General features: G+C 38.1%; 1 protein-coding gene across 1 annotated transcript in view; it reads left to right on the top strand.

Moving 5' to 3' along the window:
- btbd16 (BTB (POZ) domain containing 16) overlaps window positions 1-20,833 on the top strand; it is a 67,721-nt gene that overhangs the window by 28,887 nt on the left and 18,001 nt on the right. Inside the window, exons 7-12 of the mRNA XM_056470189.1 lie at window positions 10,405-10,524; window positions 10,721-10,832; window positions 14,984-15,053; window positions 16,544-16,674; window positions 19,782-19,901; window positions 20,137-20,222. Coding sequence (XP_056326164.1) covers window positions 10,405-10,524; window positions 10,721-10,832; window positions 14,984-15,053; window positions 16,544-16,674; window positions 19,782-19,901; window positions 20,137-20,222 — 639 coding nt within the window. The remainder of the gene's footprint in view (window positions 1-10,404; window positions 10,525-10,720; window positions 10,833-14,983; window positions 15,054-16,543; window positions 16,675-19,781; window positions 19,902-20,136; window positions 20,223-20,833) is intronic.

Raw genomic sequence — 20,833 nt, 5'->3', positions numbered from 1 at the left:
GGATGTTTTTTCAGCAGCAGGAACGGGAAGACTAGTCAGGATAGAGGGAAAGATGAATGCAGCAATGTACAGAGACATCCTGAGTGAAAACCTGCTTCAGAGTGCTCTTGACCTCGGACTGGGGCGACAGTTCATCTTCCAACAGGACAACGACCCAAAGCACACCGCCAAAATATCAATGGAGTGGCTTCACAACAACTCGGTGAATGTCCTTGAGTGGCCCAGCCAGAACCCAGACCCTAATCCTATTGAACATCTTTGGAGAGATCTGAAAATGGCTTTACATCATCACTTCCCATCCAACCTTATAGAGCTTGAGAGGTACTGCAAAGACGAAAATTCCCAAAGACAGGTGTGCCAAGCTTGTGGCATCATGTTCACAAAGACTTGAGGCTGTAATTGCTGCCAAGGGTGCATCAACAAAGTATTGAGCAAAGGGTATGAATACTTATGTACATGTGATTTTCAGGGTTTTTATTTTTAATAAATTTGCAACAATTTCAAAAAATATTGTTTCATATTGTCATTATGGGGTATTGTGAGTAGAATTTTAAGGAAATAAATTAATTTAATCAATTTTGGAATAAGGCTGTAAAATAAAAAATGTGGAAAAAGTGAAGCGCTTTGAATACTTTCCGGATGCACTGTATATAGAGTTCAGCAACTTAAAGCAGTATTACACACCAAGCGGCTTAATAGCGTGCAATTTCAGGAATCATCGTGTTAGTCTGAAGATGTAACCATAGCAACAGCATGCTTCCTGAACACTCACAGCTAAGCCTTGTGTCCAACAAAACATTTTTCTTTCCTAAGACCAGTGTTTTTTTTTCAGATGTATCCAATGAGCCTACACTAAAAATAGAAAAACAAATTACTTATATTTTATTTCCTTTTTTTCTGTGAAACAAACTTTTTACAAAATAAGATACAGTACAGGAACCTGATGATATCTGCAATATATTTGCAATCTATTGAGCTGTTTAGTGTGTTATAATGCTTTAAGTTGCTGAACTCCACATATATAATAGCAAAAAAACGAACAAAAGACAAACACTTGACTAAAATAGCCTTCTTTCACCTACATAACATTGCGCGGATTAGGCCTTTTTTATCCTGGCCTGATGTGGAAAGGCTTATCCATGCCTTTATCACATCACGTCTTGACTTCTGTTACTCACTCTTCGGAGGCCTGCCAGCAAGCTCTCTGAGACGTTTACAGTACATTCAAAATTCTGCTGCACGTGTTTTAACACATACTTCCTCACGCCACCATATCACTCCTGTACTTCCTGTATCGCCTCAGTCCCCTTTAATTTTGATATGAAATCGCTGGCAGACTTCCGCTGCTCCGTTTTCGGCTAGTTTTATATTTAATCAGCAAATCACAGCTGTGCAGAGCGAGAGCACAAGGTGTGTATTTATCGAAAGATTGTTATAATATCTGCATATACAGAAACACTTGTATCACTTGTACCCCAATGGGTCATGGAGGAGCAGTCGGGTTTTCTCGGCACTCCCCTCATCATCACAGCTGTTTCCTCCAGCGAAAATGCAGCTCTTAACGAACATTTCGCTATGTTTATTTCAAAATTAACTATGAAAATAAAACACATTACAGTGCATGTGGCATTAACTAAAGCATACATTCATGCACAGGATTAAACACAGTAACATAACCACTCAATGAATGTACATTTCAACTGCATATCATTACGTGTTGTATCTTATTATTTATTTTTCCTATTATGACTTATATTATGATAGTGAAATATGTAAAATAGCCTGCACATTTTTATGTTCATATATATGCCATTTTGAATTCATAAAGTGGTCGTTTTATTTATTTAATATATGGAAAAACTAATTGAATATAGAAAATGATTTGTACTACGGTAAACAGGTATGTTGAGCATATTTGGCTCATTCAGAACTTAAATGGCTTTGCCTGTCTATGAAATACAGTGGAATACTGCTAGTTTGGTATACAACCCTACCATATTAGTCAAACATTTTTAAGTGTATTATTTTAAATTCTTTCTTACACACGTAACAATATGCAATTTAAAAAGGAAACTACTTGTATACAATAGTAACAGCAGAAGACAGACTCCTATTAGCTTGGTTTAAAACAAGCATGCACAAATGTGACAATCAAACATAATGATGTTTAAAGGAAGTTTTAATATTAAAATAATTAAATAAGCTACATACTGTTAACAACATACAGTACTTGATATAGCTGTCTTGATTTTTTTGTACAGTATTTACATTTTTACAAGTCCCTTTAGAGTTAAACAGTTGGGTTTTACCACAGTTTAATATATTCAGCCAATCTCTGGGTCTGCTGGGGCACTATTTGCTAAACATAAATCACTGAATAGGATGAGATTGTTAGCATCTCCCTTTAAAACGAACAAATTACTTTTTTGGTTTTTTTTTTCTTTTTAAAGGGTAGTTTTCTCCAAAAATAAAATTTCCATCATTTACTCAACCTTTACTTGTTCCAAACCGGTTTTTCTTTTTTCCCTCTGTTGAACACAAAAGAATATATTTTGAAGAAAGCTGGAAACCTGTAACCATTTATAACATTGACATAGTATTTGTTTTTCCTTTCGTGGAAGTTAATAGTCACAGGTAGCTGATGTAAAATTTTATTACAAATAAATGACAAAAGTCAATGTTTCTTTGATTCATGAGCTATAATATATATAGCTCATGAATCAAAGAAACATTGACTTTCGTCATTTGTTTGACTACTTTCATTTAAAATTTGGTACAAATTTGCACACCACCCAGAAGTCATTATAGAAAGAGCTCATGGTAATTGTTTATAGTACAGGGTTAGTACCACTGCTGGAAATCCTTGAATATGCTTGAATTTGAATCTAGTGCTTTCAAGGTTTAAGAAGTGATTATGTTTTGTATAAAGATTTTGAAACTGCTTGAAAACGTAATTGTGTAACAAATAATAATTAACTGCTTAAATAAAATAAATATCTTTGTTTTTGGCATAAAATTTAAACTCTGGAGTCTCCACTTGTTATGAAGCGGACAGGAGACAGAGGTAAGGAAACGTTAGGGTGTTTATTAAATGACAACAAGGAGCACATGAAGGATAGCCAGGAGGATCAGGAATGATGTTGGGGTCTTTTCCTCCGTGGCTGGGTAACAGGAATACACGAGGATGGACAGCACACACCAGATACAGCTGACAGAGGATGACACAGACTTGGAAGGACTGGAAGACAGGACGATTCGGGAGGACCAGGAAGACTAGGAGGAATACAAAGAGAACAGGTAAGTAAATCGTTTGTTTTAGCTGAGGATGACTACGCTGAGTGGTCGCTCAGTTGTCCGCTTTCGTCGAGACGAGCCCGGACAATGAGCGACTGGAGTGCTGTGCTTTTATCTGGTGCTCGTGAATGTGATGCAGCTGTGTGCTCATTAGAAGTCAGGTGATGGTGATCTTCGTGAGTGGGGGTCGTGAGAGCCTGACCAATCCATGACAGTACCCCCCTCCCCAGGGCCCGCTCCTGAGGGCCGACACCTCCGACGCCGTGGTGGTCTCCCTCTGCCTCTAGGCGCTGGGAACTCAGGGTGGCTCTCATGAAACTCCACCATGAGACTAGGATCGAGAATATCAGCTCTGGGAACCCATGTCCTTTCTTCGGGGCCGTACCCTTCCCAGTCCACCAGGTACTCCAACTGGCCACCACGACGTCGGGAACGCAAGATCTCCTTCACTGCGTAGACGGCTCCTTCTTCTAGGAGCAGTGGAGGAGGGGGTTCCTCTTCGTGGTCAGGCTCTGTGGAGGGAAGAACAGGATCGTGATAGGGTTTCAGGAGTGATACGTGGAATGTAGGGTGAATACGGTAGTGAGAGGGTAATTGTAGTTTGTAGGTGACGGGGTTAACCTGTTCCACGATGGTGAAGGGACCAACAAATCGGGGACTTAACTTGCGAGAGGGCAGTCGCATGCGTATGTCCCGGGTGGATAGCCACACCTTTTGTCCGGGTGTGTATCTGGGTTCTTCAGACCTTCTCCTATCGGCGGTTACCTTGCTTCGACGGACTGCCCTCTGCAGATGTTGATGAGCCTCGTCCCAGACTCTCTCGCTCTCCCGGAACCAGTGATCCACTGCGGGGACATCAGATGGTTCGCCATCCCAGGGAAAGAGCGGTGGTTGGAAGCCCAGGACGCACTGGAATGGCGTGAGTCCGGTGGAGGGTTGCCGCAGTGAATTTTGGGCATATTCTGCCCAGCCCAAATACTGGCTCCAGGAGTTCTGGTGACCACTGCAGAAGGTCCTCAGGAACCGTCCCACCTCCTGAATCTTCCTCTCTGTCTGCCCGTTGGTTTGGGGATGATATCCAGAAGAGAGGCTGACGGCCACACCTAGGAGCTTGAAGAAGGCTTTCCATAGACGTGAGATGAACTGTGGACCTCTGTCCGACACAATATCTTCTGGAATACCAAATGACCTGAAGACTTGATTAAAGATATTGTCGGCAGTTTCAAAGGCTGTGGGAAGACCTTTCAGAGGGATTAGTTTGACAAACTTTGAGAATCTATCTACTATGACTAGAATACAGGTATTACCTTCTGACGAAGGGAGGTCAGTGATAAAGTCCACTCCTAGGTGTGACCAGGGACGGTTCGGAATCGGCAAGGGATGGAGCTTTCCAGCGGGTAGATGACGTGGGCTCTTGGATTGGGCACAGTCCTTACAGCCCTGAACATATTGCCTCACATCCCTTGCCATGTTTGGCCACCAGAATCGTTGGGATACTAGCGAGAGAGTATTGTTGATCCCTGGATGTCCAGTGCCTAGCGAGGTATGTAAGGAGTGGATCAGATCTACCCGGTGTTCAGGTGGTATGAACTGCCGATGAGGAGGGCATCCCGGCGGAGCAGGGGCTTCCGGAGTGGCAACGACTGGAGGAGCGTTCCAGGTGATCGGACAAATGGAGATGTGTTCGGGAAGAATCTTCGTTGGGAGTTCTTCATGATCGTGATGCTCGTGTAAACGAGAGAGAGCGTCTGCTCTTAGATTCTTGGGTCCTGGACGATAGGAAATGGAGAAATCAAAACGTGAGAAGAAAAGTGACCATCTGGCTTGACGTGGACATAGTCTCTTGGCCTCTTTGATGTATTGGAGGTTTTTGTGATCTGTGATCACCTGGAACGGATGTTTGGCTCCCTCCAACCAGTGACGCCACTCCTCCAAGGCTAGCTTGATTGCTAGAAGCTCCCTGTCTCCTATGCTGTAATTCTGCTCCGCCGGGCTCAACTTCCGAGAGAAATAGGCACAGGGATGCAGTCGGGGCGGTGTATCATGATGTTGAGATAATACTGCCCCGACGCCGGTGGTGGATGCGTCCACTTCCACCACGAAAGGAAGATTTGGGTCAGGATGAGTCAGGAGTGGGGCCCTTGTGAACTCCTTCTTAAGAAGGCGGAAGGCTGCGGCTGCTTCTTTGGTCCACTCCAGTCCTTTGGGTTTACCCTTGAGGAGATTAGTGAGAGGTGATGTAATCCTGCTGTAGTCCTTGATAAACCGTCTATAAAGTTAGCAAACCCAAGAAACCTCTGGAGCTCCTTAATGGAAGTGGGTTCTGACCAGGATAGAACAGCCTCAATTTTCTTCCCATCCATACGTATACCGGTTTGGTCAATGATGTATCCCAAGAAATGAATCGACTTCTGGTGGAATGAGCATTTCTCCGCTTTGAGGTAGAGGTGATGTTCTCTCAATGTGTGTAGGACCTCCGCAACGTGTTGGCGATGTTCGGCCTCACTCCGGGAGTAAATGAGGATGTCATCTATGTACACTATTACACAGTGGTGAAGAAACTCCCGGAGGACTTCATGAATGAAGTTTTGGAATACGGAGGGGGCGTTGACCAGACCGTAAGGCATGACCTCATATTCATAGTGGCCAGTAGGGGTCACGAATGCTGTCTTCCATTGGTCCCCCTCACGTATTCTTATCAGATTATACGCGCTGCGGAGGTCCAATTTAGTGAAGACTTTAGCTTCTCGGAGCTGTTCCAAAGCGGCTGGTACCAGAGGAAGGGGATATCGGTATTTTACTGTACCGTTATTTAGGACCCTGTAGTCGATGCATGGACGCAGCCCTCCGTCCTTCTTGGCCACAAAGAAGAAGCTTGAGGCGGCTGGTGATTTTGAGTGACGTATGTACCCCTGACTCAGAGCCTCCCTTATGTAATCTTCCATTGCCTGATTCTCTGGAAGCGAGAGCGGGTAGATCCTACCTCTTGGCAACTGGGCATCTGGAACTAGGTCGATCGCGCAGTCCCATGGCCGATGCGGCGGTAGCTGGGAAGCTCTCTTGGGGCAGAAGACATCATGAAAGGAGCTGTACTCCTTAGGAATGTGGATAGACTGCTTCTCAGGAGGGCTCTCGACCGATGTTGCAAACAAAGAAATGGGGTTCCGACCTTGAAGAGGGAGATTTGGAAAACAGGCAGGTGTACATCCAGATCCCCATTTCTTTATCTCTCCTGTGCCCCAAGAGATGATGGGATCGTGCTTCACCAGCCACGGGCGCCCTAGAATGATGTCCATATTTGCACCCTCCAGAACCAGAAATTGAATCCTCTCTTGATGTAACAACCCCACTTGAAGAAGGATGTCTTCGCATTGTCGATGGATACGGGTCGAAGATCGAGTGCACTGGGTTATCGGTTGTATCTGGTATATATGCGAGGACGCCTCAGTACGGAGGTGGAGTTGACGACAGAGGGATTGGGAGATGAAGTTCCCTGCTGACCCGGAGTCGATGAGGGCTGTGACAAGGAGAGAAATAGAGGCAGTAGTTATTTGTACGGTGGTAGTAAGTGGTTTACATTGTTCAATATTCGTACTGAATACACTCACTGAAGTCCGAATGGGACGAAGGGGACACTCCATACGGGTGTGTCCACTGACACCGCAGTATAGACACAGACCCCGGGTCAGCCTCCTCTGTCGTTCCGCTGATGTCAGTCTTCCAGACTCTATTATCATGGGTTCTGGTTCTGGAGAGGCTGTTGACTCAGGCGATTGGAGGAGTGCAGACGAGGGGGTGATGGTGTCCTGTTGATAGGAACGGAGACGATCGGAACATCGGAGAGAATGTTGGATGAATCTCTCCAGACCCATTGTATCATCTAATGTGGCCAGTTGGATTCGGAGAGTGGGTTCCAAGCCGAGCCGGTACGTGGTCAACAACGATCTCTCATTCCATCCACTTGCAGCTGCTAGAGTGCGAAACCGGAGAGCATATTCCTGTGTAGATAGAGTACCTTGCTTTAGATGATACAGCTGCTCTCCAGCGGCTACTTCCCCATCAGAACGTCCAAACACCTCTTTGAAATACTCCGTGAAGGTAGTGATGGAATTCATGACCGGCCCGGCTTGGTTCCAGATCGTCTCAGCCCATTTAAGTGCAGGTCCAGAGAGTAGAGATACGATGTAGGCGATCTTCGACTTATCTGTGGGATATAGAGAAGGTTGCATTTCGAATATGAGGGAACATTGTAACAGAAAACCATTGCACTCCCCCGCTCCGCCTGAGTAGGGCGCTGGTCGGGCCATGGGACTGGAAGGAAGGGCCGAAGAAGAAACTGTGGAGGCGGAAGTGCTCGGTGCTGGTGGTGCGTTGGAAAGTGGAGCTGGTGGCTGTAGAATCCGCTTCAACTGGTCCACCAGCTCTTGAAGGTGATCGGGGGTGCTCATGTTGTCGTCGTTATAGGTCCGGGCTTCTGTTATGAAGCGGACAGGAGACAGAGGTAAGGAAACGTTAGGGTGTTTATTAAATGACAACAAGGAGCACATGAAGGATAGCCAGGAGGATCAGGAATGATGTTGGGGTCTTTTCCTCCGTGGCTGGGTAACAGGAATACACGAGGATGGACAGCACACACCAGATACAGCTGACAGAGGATGACACAGACTTGGAAGGACTGGAAGACAGGACGATTCGGGAGGACCAGGAAGACTAGGAGGAATACAAAGAGAACAGGTAAGTAAATCGTTTGTTTTAGCTGAGGATGACTACGCTGAGTGGTCGCTCAGTTGTCCGCTTTCGTCGAGACGAGCCCGGACAATGAGCGACTGGAGTGCTGTGCTTTTATCTGGTGCTCGTGAATGTGATGCAGCTGTGTGCTCATTAGAAGTCAGGTGATGGTGATCTTCGTGAGTGGGGGTCGTGAGAGCCTGACCAATCCATGACACCACTAGTGCCTGTATAATTTGTCTGTCTTTTTTATCTGCAACATATATATATATATATATATATATATATATATATATATATATATATATATATATATATATATATATATATATATATATATATATATATATATATATATATATGTAGGTCCATAAATATTTGTACATCGACACAATTCTTTTTTGGAACATTTTTGGCTCTCTACACCAACACAATGGATTTGAAATGAAAGAACAAGATGTGCCTCAACTGCAGACTGTCAGCTTTCAGCTTTAATTTGAGGGTATTTACATCCAAATCAGGTGAACTCTGTAGAAATTACAACAGTTTGCATATGTGCCTCCCACTTGTTACGGGTCCAAATTTTATTGGAAAATTGGCTTCCAAGCTGTTCAATGGCCATTTGTGTGTTATTCCCTCATTATCCCAATTACAATGAGCAATTAAACAGTCCAGAGTTTATTTCAAGTGTGCTATTTGCACTTGGAATCTGTTACTGTCAACTCTCAAGATGAGATACAAAGAAAGCCATCATTAGGCTGAAAAACAAAACAAACTCATCAGAGAGATAGCAAAAACATTAGGCGTAGCCAAAACAGCTGTTTGGAACATTCTTAAAAAGAAAAAACACACCAGTGAGCTCAGCAACACCAAAGACCCGGAAGACCACAGAAACAACTGTGGTGAATAACCAAAGAATTCTTTCCCTGGTGAAGAAAACAACTTTCACAACAGTTGGCCAGATCAAGAACATTCTCCAGGAGGTAGGTGTATGTTTGTCAGAGTAAACAATCAAGAGAAGACTTCACCAGAGTGAATACAAAGAGTTCACCACAAAATGTAAACCATTGGGGAGCCTCAAAAACAGGAAGGCCAGATTAAAGTTCTACAAAAAAAAACTTTCACAGTGCTGGAACAACATCATATGGACAGATGAGACCGAGATTAACTTGTACCAGAGTGATGGGAGGAAAAGAGTATGGAGAAGGAAAGGAACTGCTCATGATCCGTAGCAGTGAAGCTTGGTGGTAGTAGCGACATGGTGTGGGCATGTATGGCTGCCAGTAGAACTGGTTCTTTTGTATTTATTGAGGATGTGACTGCTGACAAAAGCAGCAGGATGAATTCTGAAGTGTTTCAGGAAATATTTTCTGCTCATATTAAGCCAAATTCTTCAGAACTCATTGGACGGTGCTTCACAGTGCAGATGGAGAATGACCCAAAGCATACTGCAAAAGCAACCAAAGAGTTTTTGGAAGGAAATAAGTGAAATGTTATGCAGTGGCTAAGTCAATCACCTGACCTGAATCCGATTGAGCTTGCATTTCACATGCTGAAGACAAAACGGAAGGGAAAATGCCCCAAAATCAAGTAGGGAATGAAACCCAGTGTCTGGTGATGTCTATGTGTTCCAGACTTGTCCAGGCTGTAATTGACTGCAAAGAATTTGCAGCCAAGTATTAAACAGTAAAAGTTTGATTTATGATTATTATTCGGTCCAATTACTTTTGGACCATTAACAAGTGGGAGGCACACATGCAACTGTTGTAATTCCTACAGCGTTCACTTGATTTGGATGTAAATATCCTCAAATTAAGGCTGACAGTCTGCAGCTAACACATGTTTAAGCACATTAATTAATTAAGCACCTCTAGTTTGTTTCATTTCATATGCATTGTGTTGGTGTATAGAGCCAAAAATGTTAGAACTGTGTTGATGTCCAAATATTCATGGACCTAATATATATATATATATATATATATATATATATATATATATATATATATATATATATATATATATATATATATATATATATATATATATATATATATACCTGTATGTATATATATATATATATATATATATTCAAGTACTTGTCACACACAGAAAAAGGAAAGTGCTTAAATTGGACTTGGAAAAGGTGTAAGAACCCTGATAACAAAAAGTTCGTTAAGATTGTCATAAAATATGCAGTATAATAACTTGTAAACCATTATTATGTAATAAATAATGCAAGAGGGAAGATCACATTATAGTGAACATGATAAATAGACTACGTTATCATCACTGCAATCATATTCAATTGATTGATTGGGACATAATTCATAAATATTTATCAGTTTTTAAAAATAGTTAAATTCCGCCTTCCAATTTGTGCAGTTAAAGCCAGCAGAGCCAGTAGTTCTGCACATGGAAAAGGACTGGTATACAGAAATTGGCATCTCAGTGGCCCGTTGACTCTTCGGCTGCCTGTCAAAGATGCCTCCATCAATAAAGAAGGTAAGCGCTAAAAATATGTCATGCTTATTATACTGTAGCTGTAAATGACAAGCGGTGTCATCATCTGTTGTTGACTTGCTGTCACATGAGCTTCTGATCTTACTGTACTCTCAGTGATGTTGACTGATGAGGGGGCATTCGGTGACAGTTAAGGAGTATCACAGTTATGTAAGAATCTCTGCTGGGTTTTTTTCAGCTTTGTCTTTTGCTCTGCGGATACTGTATGACCCTGAGGAATGCCCCGATGAGTGGGGAGAGGCTGTACTCTCCACTGCTGCGTTACTGGGAATGTCAAACCTCTTCCAGAAGTGAGTTTGGCCATTTTGTAATCTGTTTGTGCACTGACAGATTCGATCAATCTGGTATGTGGTGTCCAAAACATAACCTGCTACAGGCACTGTCACTTCGAACAAACAAACAAAGAAAACAATTGCTAGAAGAAATTTGAAATAAATTTCATCAGTAGTTTACAGAATAAAACAAATTTTCGTTTTATTAAATCGTAATCTAGAGAAACTGAGAATGTCAAAGTAGTATTCTAATTGTTTCAATAGCTGGCACTTCTACTAATCAAAAAAATAAATAAACAAACAAAAAACAACAACAAAAAAACAGACTTTTAGATTTGTTTTTCCATAGCTGAGCATTTTTTCTGTTGCTGAAGAGGCTGTTTTCATCTTAAAACGCTGCTGTTCCGTCTCAGTGTGGATGGGGGAAAGCGGAGACATCTGAAAACGGAGGCGGGGCTGCAGACATTCGTCTATCTGATTGGGGCTTTTACTTCAATATTTAGTAGCCTAGACACAGTTCAGTCTTGCATCCTTTCCTTGTAAGTTCAGACTTCACAAGTTTGATATGGAAAACAAACTCCCGAGGACACGTCGGGTAAGTCTTCAAAAAGAACAGTGTACTCTCTAACCTCATTCACATCACCCTGGCTACGTTGTTTCACTTTCTCAACAATAAAATTAAAACATGATAGGCATATTGACCTATTTCCTCAATGCGGAAGTGCGCTCGTTTTCGCTGCCTATGGGAGAAATGACTAGGAATAATAAACAGCAGAAAAGGGAGAATAGGGTGAATAAGGAACTGATTTTGATATTAGCAAATATGATTGTTTTTATTCTAAAACGCCGTTTTAAAATTAAATCGTATTAGTGTAAACGGGGTCTCAAAATGTTAATGCGTCTATTTACATGCCAATAGCGCAATTTATTTGTGCGTGCCGCATTTAGTGTGAACACAGCATTAAAATGCAGAAAAACAAAAGGCACCTTGGTAAGCTGCTTTGCTAACTGTTTACAAAGAGGGGGCAGAGTCCTTAGTTTCTTCGGAGGCGGGTACATGTGAAGAAGAAGCTGATTATTTCTAAATTAATAAATTAAATTGATCTTAATTTCTATTGCACTTTTGCAGCGTACATTTTGTCAAAGCAGTTTAACACCAATGAAGTTCAAGTAAATTGAAACTGCTGCAGTCCAGTTTTCACAGTTGAAGTTCATTTTAGTAATGTAATTGTCACTGCTGAAAACCAAAACACTGAAGAGAAAATCCAACGATGCACAACTCTTCAAGTCCCAAACCTAGCAAGCCAGTGGTGAGGAACAAACTTCACCAATTGACCAATTGAAAGTGAGGAAAAAAACTTGAAAAAAAAAAGTTAGGCATGACCAGTTGTCCTCTGGCCAAACTTCTTGTGCAGAGTTGCAGTCTAGGTGCCTGAGGCTTGAGAACGATGGACTGATTAATAATTGATTGATTGATAAATAAATTGTGGCACATAAATACACTCAATTTATTTAAAAAAAAGTTTACTTTCAACTTTTCTGAGCTGACAGATACAGACTTAAAAAACACAAAAATCTTCAAAGTGAAAATGTAATCTAATGTCAACTTTTGATTGATTGATTGACTAAGTGCCACATAAAAAGTCTCCTACAAGTGATGAAACTCAAAAACATATTCCTGTGCTAATGTAATGTGTCATATTAAGTAATAAACGCTGATCCAGTAGTTTCATAAGTCCACACCCAGGTCTCTAGCAACGTTTGGGTTATCCAGTACAGACTGATTCATATCCAGGATGTTGGGTGGATGTGATTCTTGGCAGTGCAGTAAGTTTCTGGGTTTACTTAAAAGATATTTTTCAAATAAGATCAACCATGTTCCACCCAACAGAGTTTGAGCTACAGCTTACATTGGATCACAGTTAGTTTCTCTATCGGTCATGGGTGTGTCAATTTGTAATTATTTATGCGAATCAAATTTTTTGCACAGTCACAAAATGCTTAGATGTTTAGTTTTAGATTGACTTTTGTTTTGGCAAGCTTGAAACATGTATTTTAAGAAGATATTTGCTACCTTCCAGTTTTTACTTACACTGTAAACAATTTTAAGCCTGTACAACAAAAAAAACAACAACATAATCCTTATTTCCGTTTGCTTTTTCTTGTTTTGAAAAGCTGCGCTGACCTAAAATTATTTGTCAGTGATACAAAAACATTTAGTTGGGTTAACATAAGATTATTAGTTTTCTGGAGAGGTGAACTACTCTGTAACAAAACTTAAGTTGTGCCAACTTTTTCATTTTTGTGTCTGCAGGAAAAAATAAAAATAAAAATGATCCTTATTTCCTTTCATTTTTTTCGTGTGTACTCAACTTTTGAAAACATGAGTTGCACTGACCTAAACTGTCTAAAATTGATTGAATAAAAAAAAAATTGGTAATTGGTACTAAGAAATAATACATTATCAGAACAAACAAACATAGTTCAATTGAAAATAATAATAATAATAAAACAGAGACAAATGTTAACAAAACATTTATTAGAATTAGAAACAAGAGGGGAGATAAAACAACATTAACGGTAAACAAGACAAGGATCAAAACATGGCAGGACATCCAGGGAAAATGCTTTACTGGGAAAAACAAGACTCAGCAAAGAGTCTGTGTGAATGATGTGCCTTCCTAGTAATCAGTCCATCATGAGCTTCCAGCTATGTGTGTGTGTAATCAGGGACTAGAAACTTTTAGAATTGTAGTTTGAGCATTTTTTGTCATTTAATTATTACAGGATTTTACTGACTTGTTCATGGAAATTAAATATCAAATACATTTGATTTCTCAATTGAGAATGCATTTCGATTTATTATTTGATTTTTGAGTTTTGAGCAATTGATTAATCATATGGGTAGTTGTTTTGAAAGTTTTTGATTTATTATTTGAATTTAATTATTTAAATTTACATTTTATTTTGTAGGGAAAAACTTCCATATATACACATAACAGTTAACTACAAATGAACAGTCCACATGCACTAAGCATTTCTTTTTGTAGAGTGAACTATGTAAGAGTGAGAAAAATTCCCCTCCAAAAAATAATTAGTTACAAATGAATAATAATTTCAAATTGCGTAAGCATTATTGCAGTAGTATTTTGTTGTTAATAATAATGACATTGATGTTATTATTGGTGGTACTGCTTTTTGTTGTTGTTGTTGCTGTTGCTGTTGTAGATGTTGTTAGGGTTAGAAATACTGCAACCATTATTCTTTCAAGTGAGGAGGTCTGAGATGAATTTTTTTGGGTAAACCTACAAAGTGTTGCTTTTTAACTGAATGAAGAAAATTTAGAATTATTTAAAAGTCATTTAAACATTTTTTAAGCTGGATTTTTTACAATGTTGGTTTAAATGGGCTTTTAATTATTTTAATTATTATTTAAGCTATGAACTATTTGTCATGTTTTTTGTCATCTTGTCAAATTAATGAATTGCAATTCTACAAGTAGTTTAGTTCTATAATTTGTTTTCAGTAATTTTCTTTCATTATTATTTCTATATTTATTCTATTATTATTATTATTATTATAATTTGAGTATAAATAATGTTTAAGGGTGAGGATGGTTGTCTACTTTTTCAGTCCTTAGCCAATCACATGCTCTCACATTATTTTATCTAACAATGTTGTGTAAGCATTATCTAAATCAACGTATTTAGTATTATAAACTAAATACAGTAGATTGTCATGTATTTTACAATAGTAAATGTGATTTTTTTTTTCTTTAAATTGTATACAGAGACATTCCGTGAAACATTAGGTCATGAATATTTAACATGAAAATCTTTGAAAAGTCTTAGAATTTTTTATTAGTAAAAATAAGTACGTGCGAATACAGTTTGGGGTATCTAAATCAGTTAACAAATTTCTTTGATATAAAAAAATGCAATAATAATTTCATATAAAATAAACAGAACTATACACTATAAAATGCTGGGTTCCACACAATCAATTTGTGTTAGGACGACATGAAGTAATTATTCATTCAACGAATTGTGTTGTTTCATCTCATTTTAAATAAATAATTTGAACATACAGCAAACTTTTTTTTTTTGAGGGTATGAAAAAAAACTATTTCTTTGATATATCAAAAAATCACATTCTTATATGATTGACAGGTGTCTTAAAAAGATGATGGCAGATATCTCATCTTCAAATGTGTGCAGCTTTCATCAAGCAGCCTGCAAGGTAATTATTATTGCTATTATTAATGTCTAAATCATGGTGCCCAAACTTGTTCTTATGAAGGGCCAAAAACCAAACTTGATGTTTGAGTTTGAGGCTAGTAGGTCGAAGGTAAAGATAGTTTGTTAATTTCCTAGTTTATTTTTATTTTTATTTTTATTTTTTTCAAACATATATTTTATTGAACATTTTTAGAGCAAAACATGTCAGAAAATTACATTGAGTAAAAAGATAATATCTACCATACATGTAATTTGGGTCACACTTTACAATAATGTTCAATAGTTAATGTTAATTAATGCATTTACTAACATGAACAAACAATGAACAATTCATTTACTACAGTATTTGTTCATGTTAGTTAACTTTAGTTAATGAAAATACAGTTGTTCATTGTTAGTTCATGTTAACTCACGGTACATTAACTAATATTAACAAGCATGAATTTGGATGTTAATAATGCATTAGTAAACTTTCAATTATGAATAATAAATGCTGTACAAGTTTTGTTCATGATTAGTTCATGTTAGTAAATGCATTAACTAATGAACCTTATTGTAAAGTGTTGTCATAATTTGAATTCTGACCGCCCACATGATTATAATAATAATAACAAATAATAATAGTAAATAAAATTGGATTGTAATTAAATAAACAAACAAATAAAAACAATTATAATAAATAATAATGACATAAAATACAAAATTAGATTACAAAAAAAGCATATTACATTTCTTTTGTTCAGGCTGAGTCTAACAGACAAGCTTTTTGTCTTAGAGATTTACAGGTTCCTAGATAATCAAAGAAAGGGTCCCAGGTCCATTAAAATAGAAAAGCCTTGTTCTTCATAGCTGTGGAGAAAGTGGGATTATGTTGCAGACTGCAAGCAGCCATTGATTTAAACTGGGCGGTTCTTCATTAATCCATTTTATTCCTAATTTATTTAATTTTGTTAAGAAATGACTAGAATACATTGCTTTATATTAACTAATACAGTTTTTTTTAACATTTAATAATGAACTTAATACAATAAAAACAAAACAATCTCATTTATAACAGAATTACACTAGTTTTTTCCTTGATTTGCTTGCCGATGTCTTCTGCATGGTCCTCTGTCTGTAGAGTGACAGTATTTACATTTTTTAAAAATCAGATTCGTTAACAGCATTTGATTGAAACATTCAATTTCAGTTTGCTTTTTTGTTGCTCAGCAATAAAACTAACAAAAAAGCTTGCGTCAAATTAGAAATAAAGTTCTCTGTATTAAAGGCATTCACCCCAACCCTCTCCATCATACATACTCCCTTCTCCTCTCAGATGGCATGCGGGCCAAATGAAATGTTACAATGGGCCAACTGTAGCCCACTGGCCCTACTTTAGGCATGTCTGATCTACATGTATAATAAAAAAGTTTTTTATCTTTAAATGATCAATAGGGGGAGCTCTGTATTCAGCATTCAAACGTTTGTAAACCTCTTTCTGTGTTTTTCCAGTTCAAAGAGACTTTTCTCCAGAGAGCATGTGAAAGCTGGCTGGAGCTGTTCTTAGTGACCGAACTCTCTTCTCATATAAAACTCAAAGACTTGCCGTTTGACCTGCTGTTGAAAACCCTCCGTAGTCCAAGGTCTCTTACGTTTTTGTGTTTTCTCATCTTCTTGACCTTCTCAAGTGTGTCACATATCAAAACACTTTCTTTTCTGAATGAATCTCTCGCTTATAGATAAAGCCTCTTAACAGAACTGTAGGATTTGCATCATAAAATTGTCCTCCAAATGCTTCATTTCTGCATTGCAGGATGTTTTACTTTGAGCTAGTTCATAATAGTTTTTTCTATTCTCAATGGTAATTCACATTAGATTCTCATTACTGTTATACAGTCATGAATATGCTCCTGGTTGCAAACTTTTTTATTTACATCAGCATAAATTGTGCCACAAACTGACATCATACAGTATATAATCTAAAAAATATATGTTGTAATTTAATTATGCAATTCAATTTAATTCTGGTTTATTTCTATAGTGCTTTTAAAATGTAGATTGTGTCAAAGCAGCTTAACATAAACATTCTAGTACATTGAAACTGTCAGTCCAGAGTTGAAGTTCAGTTTAGTTCAGTTCAGTGTGGTTTAAATTTCACTGCTGAAAGTCCAAACACTGAAGAGCAAATTCATCGATGCATATCTCCACAAGTCCCAAACCAAGCATTAAATTAATTAATACTTTATTATTAATTTTTTATTTAAATTAATACTTTATGATTTATACTACTGGTCAAAAGTTGTATATAGATGTAAAATGTATATAAAAATGTTTTTTTTAATTTTAAAATAACCTTGTTCTGCTCCCTGAAATACAAAATACAGCAAAAAAGTAATATTGGAATTCTATCATGTATATTCTTTTGTATTTCACTTTATTTTTGTTGGAAAGATGAATAAGGAGGAGACTAACAATCTGCCAATCACTGATGTCCTTTTAACTTACTAACCACACCCTACCAACCACTTAAAGCACCCTAACAACTGTCCCTTAGACTTCCATTGTAAAAAACTGCCATTGACATTGGTCATACTAACAACATACCAAATCATACTAGCAAACATACTAATCATACTAGAAACATACTAACAACAAACCAATTCATATTAACGACATACTAATTCATTTTCGATCCATATTATTTGCCTATTATTAAGATATTGTCTGTCTATCTTACTTATAAAATACAGTCTTATTCAACATTCCTAATCATAACGCATTACTAAACCCAGCAATTACCTTACTAACCATTAACAAGCAGTAAAGTCATAGTTTATTGAGCTAAAGCTCTTAGTTAATGGTTTGTCAATAGCCAGAATCCATTCATTCATTAATTTTCCTTTAGCTTAAGCAGGTCGCACACCAGAAGCGCCTCTCGGTGGTACGCTGCGTAGCACCATGCAGCGCCATACATTTCAGAATTCTAAACATAGGTTTCTATCAGGGTTCACACAGTGGCGCCGCAAATCGGCGGCTGTTGGCGGTGCCCAGCCACGACTCAGGACACTGTTCATTTCTCTGCCACGCCACAGAGTGCCATCTGATTAGTTTCATGTTAAATACCATGCGAATGTCTGGTGTGTGATACTTTAAACTGTCTTGTACGCGCCGTGTCATGGCGCCGAGCGGCGCTTCCAGTGTGCAATTTTCAGAGGTGTCCACAGCGGAATAAGGCACCAACTATTCTGGCATATGTTTTGCACAGCAGATGCCTTTCCAGCCGCAGCCCAGTACTAAGAAATACCCATACACACTCATTCACACACATACACTATGGCCAATTTAGTTTATTCAATTCACTCTACTGCAAGTCTCTGAACTGTGGGGGAAACCGGAGCATCCTAAGTAAACCCACGCGAACACAGGGATATCATGTAAACTCCACACAGAAATGACCCAGCAAGGACTCGAACCAGCGACCTTCATGCTGTGAGGCGACAGTGCTAACCACTGAGCTACCATGCCACCCAATAGCAATAATTGTACCTTAAAATAAAGTGTGATCTTAACTGTTAATTATTTTAAATCACTGCAATTATTTTCCAACAGAGAACTATTATCGTATGCATTTTAAAAGCATCATTTTGTATTACTCGAAACATTCATTCATCTTTGTGTATACAGTTGAAGTCAGAATTATTAGCCCCCCTGAATTATTAGCCCCCCTGTTTATTTGTTCCCACAATTTCTGTTTAATGGAGAGAAGATTTTTTTCAACACATTTCTAAACATAATACTTTTAATAACTCATTTCTAATCATTTCTAATAACTGATTTATTTTATCTTTGCCATGATGACAGTAAATAATATTCGACTAGATATTTTTCAAGACACTTCTCTACAGCTTAAAGTGACATTTAAAGCCTTAACTAGGTTACTTGGGTTAACTAGGCAGGTTAAGGTAATTAGGCAAGTTATTGTATAACGATGTTTTTTGCTGTAGACAGTCAAAAAAAATTAGCTTAAAAGGGCTAATAATTATGACCTTAAAATGGTTCATGAAAAATTTTAAGTGCTTTTACTCTAGCCGAAATAAAACAAATAAGACTTTCTCCAAAAGAAAAAATATTATCAGATACACTGTAAAAATGTCTTTGCTCTGTTAAACATAATTTGGTAAAAATTCAAAGGGGGCTGATAATTCTGACTTCAACTGTACATATACTATCACACACACTGATTGGGTCTATAAACTGTTTAACAAGTGTCCTGGAGGTCCGATGTCCTGCAGATTTTAGCTCCAACTTGCCTCAACACACCTGCAAGGGTGTTTCTAGAAAGCCTAGTAAAAGCTTGATTAGCTACCCCAGATGTGTTTGATTGGGGTTGGACCTAAATCTGCAGGACATCGGACCTCCAGGACCAAGGCTGAAAACCCCTGCTGTGCAATGTATGATATTTACTTTATGCTGATGTAAATAAATAAATAAATAAATAAAAATGCTGACTTTGTGATTTCAGCATTATAGTAATGAGAATCTGTTAGTTACCATTGACTAGATTCTTAGTAAAAAATGCAGGATAAAAACTCAGAAACAAGCTTACGCAAACATTCCTTATGTTTATCAATTCATACAGCACATTTCTGATCTTGAAATCACCTTCTGCTTAGATATTGACTACCAAAATGCCTTAGAAATGAGCAGATGGAGTAAAGCAGCAGGAAACTAATAAGCTCTCTGTGTCTAGACTGTTTGCACCTAATGAGTATGAGGTCTTGCGAGTGGTGTTGTACTGGCTGTACCTGCAGTTAAACCCCCTCAGACAGACCCTACCTGCCCATAGTGCCGTCATCACCTTCTTTTCCAGGTACATAACCTCTTTCATGCCATTTACAGCTATCACAACAGCATAATGCACACGGTCCATTAGCAGCCTATAATTCCAGACACTAAAAACCACATTTTTGAAGGACATTACAATATTTCAGCACCTGTCATACACTATGCCTTCTTACTGAATTGACCTTCATACCGCATAGCTAGTTTCATGCACATATGCTGTTATAATGGCGTCCCTTCATCATATATCTGTCTTTTTTCAGGGAAACGGCTGTTTTCTTGGAACTGCCTCAGGGCCAGAAATACATCACTGCCTTTCAAGCTCTTCGTATGCATGGCATTACTGAATGTAAGTTTTTGATTCTTCATGCATCAGAATCCAACATAGGCTCATTCTAAAAATGTACCCCTTAGAGCTGCAACTAACAATCCTTTTAATAATCTATTAATCTGCGGATTATTTTCAGATTAATTGATTAATTGGATTAAAAAAAACATTCATTTCCAACCCTTTATTCAAAAACAGAACTAAAATCTTTAGAAAGTGCATAAACATGTTGTCCTTGAACATGCCTGAGCGTTTACAGTAATAATAATAATTATAATAATAAAATAAAATAACGAACTTAGTAGTTGTGTCCTGTTTTCAATTCAAATATCTAAAAAAAAAATCTTAAATCAAGATACATACTAGACACATGAAATAGCATAAGAAATTATGTTTTGTTTTCTGAAAAAACACCTCAAAATTAAGTGATTGTTCGCTTAAAACAAGCAAAATTATTTACCAATGGTGTAAGAAAAATAATCTTAATAAGATATAATCTCAAACAGAAGTTTCATTTTCTCATGCCATTTTTCTTTAGTAATTTCGTCTCATTTCCAGTCCAAATATCTAAGTAATACAAGCTTTTATGCAGTGTAGCTATACATGACAACAGATGAAAAAAATATAAAATA

Source organism: Danio aesculapii, chromosome 12 (assembly GCF_903798145.1).
Source record: "Danio aesculapii chromosome 12, fDanAes4.1, whole genome shotgun sequence".
Taxonomy (NCBI): Eukaryota; Metazoa; Chordata; class Actinopteri; order Cypriniformes; family Danionidae; genus Danio; species Danio aesculapii.
This window is presented reverse-complemented; position numbering and strand designations above follow the sequence as displayed.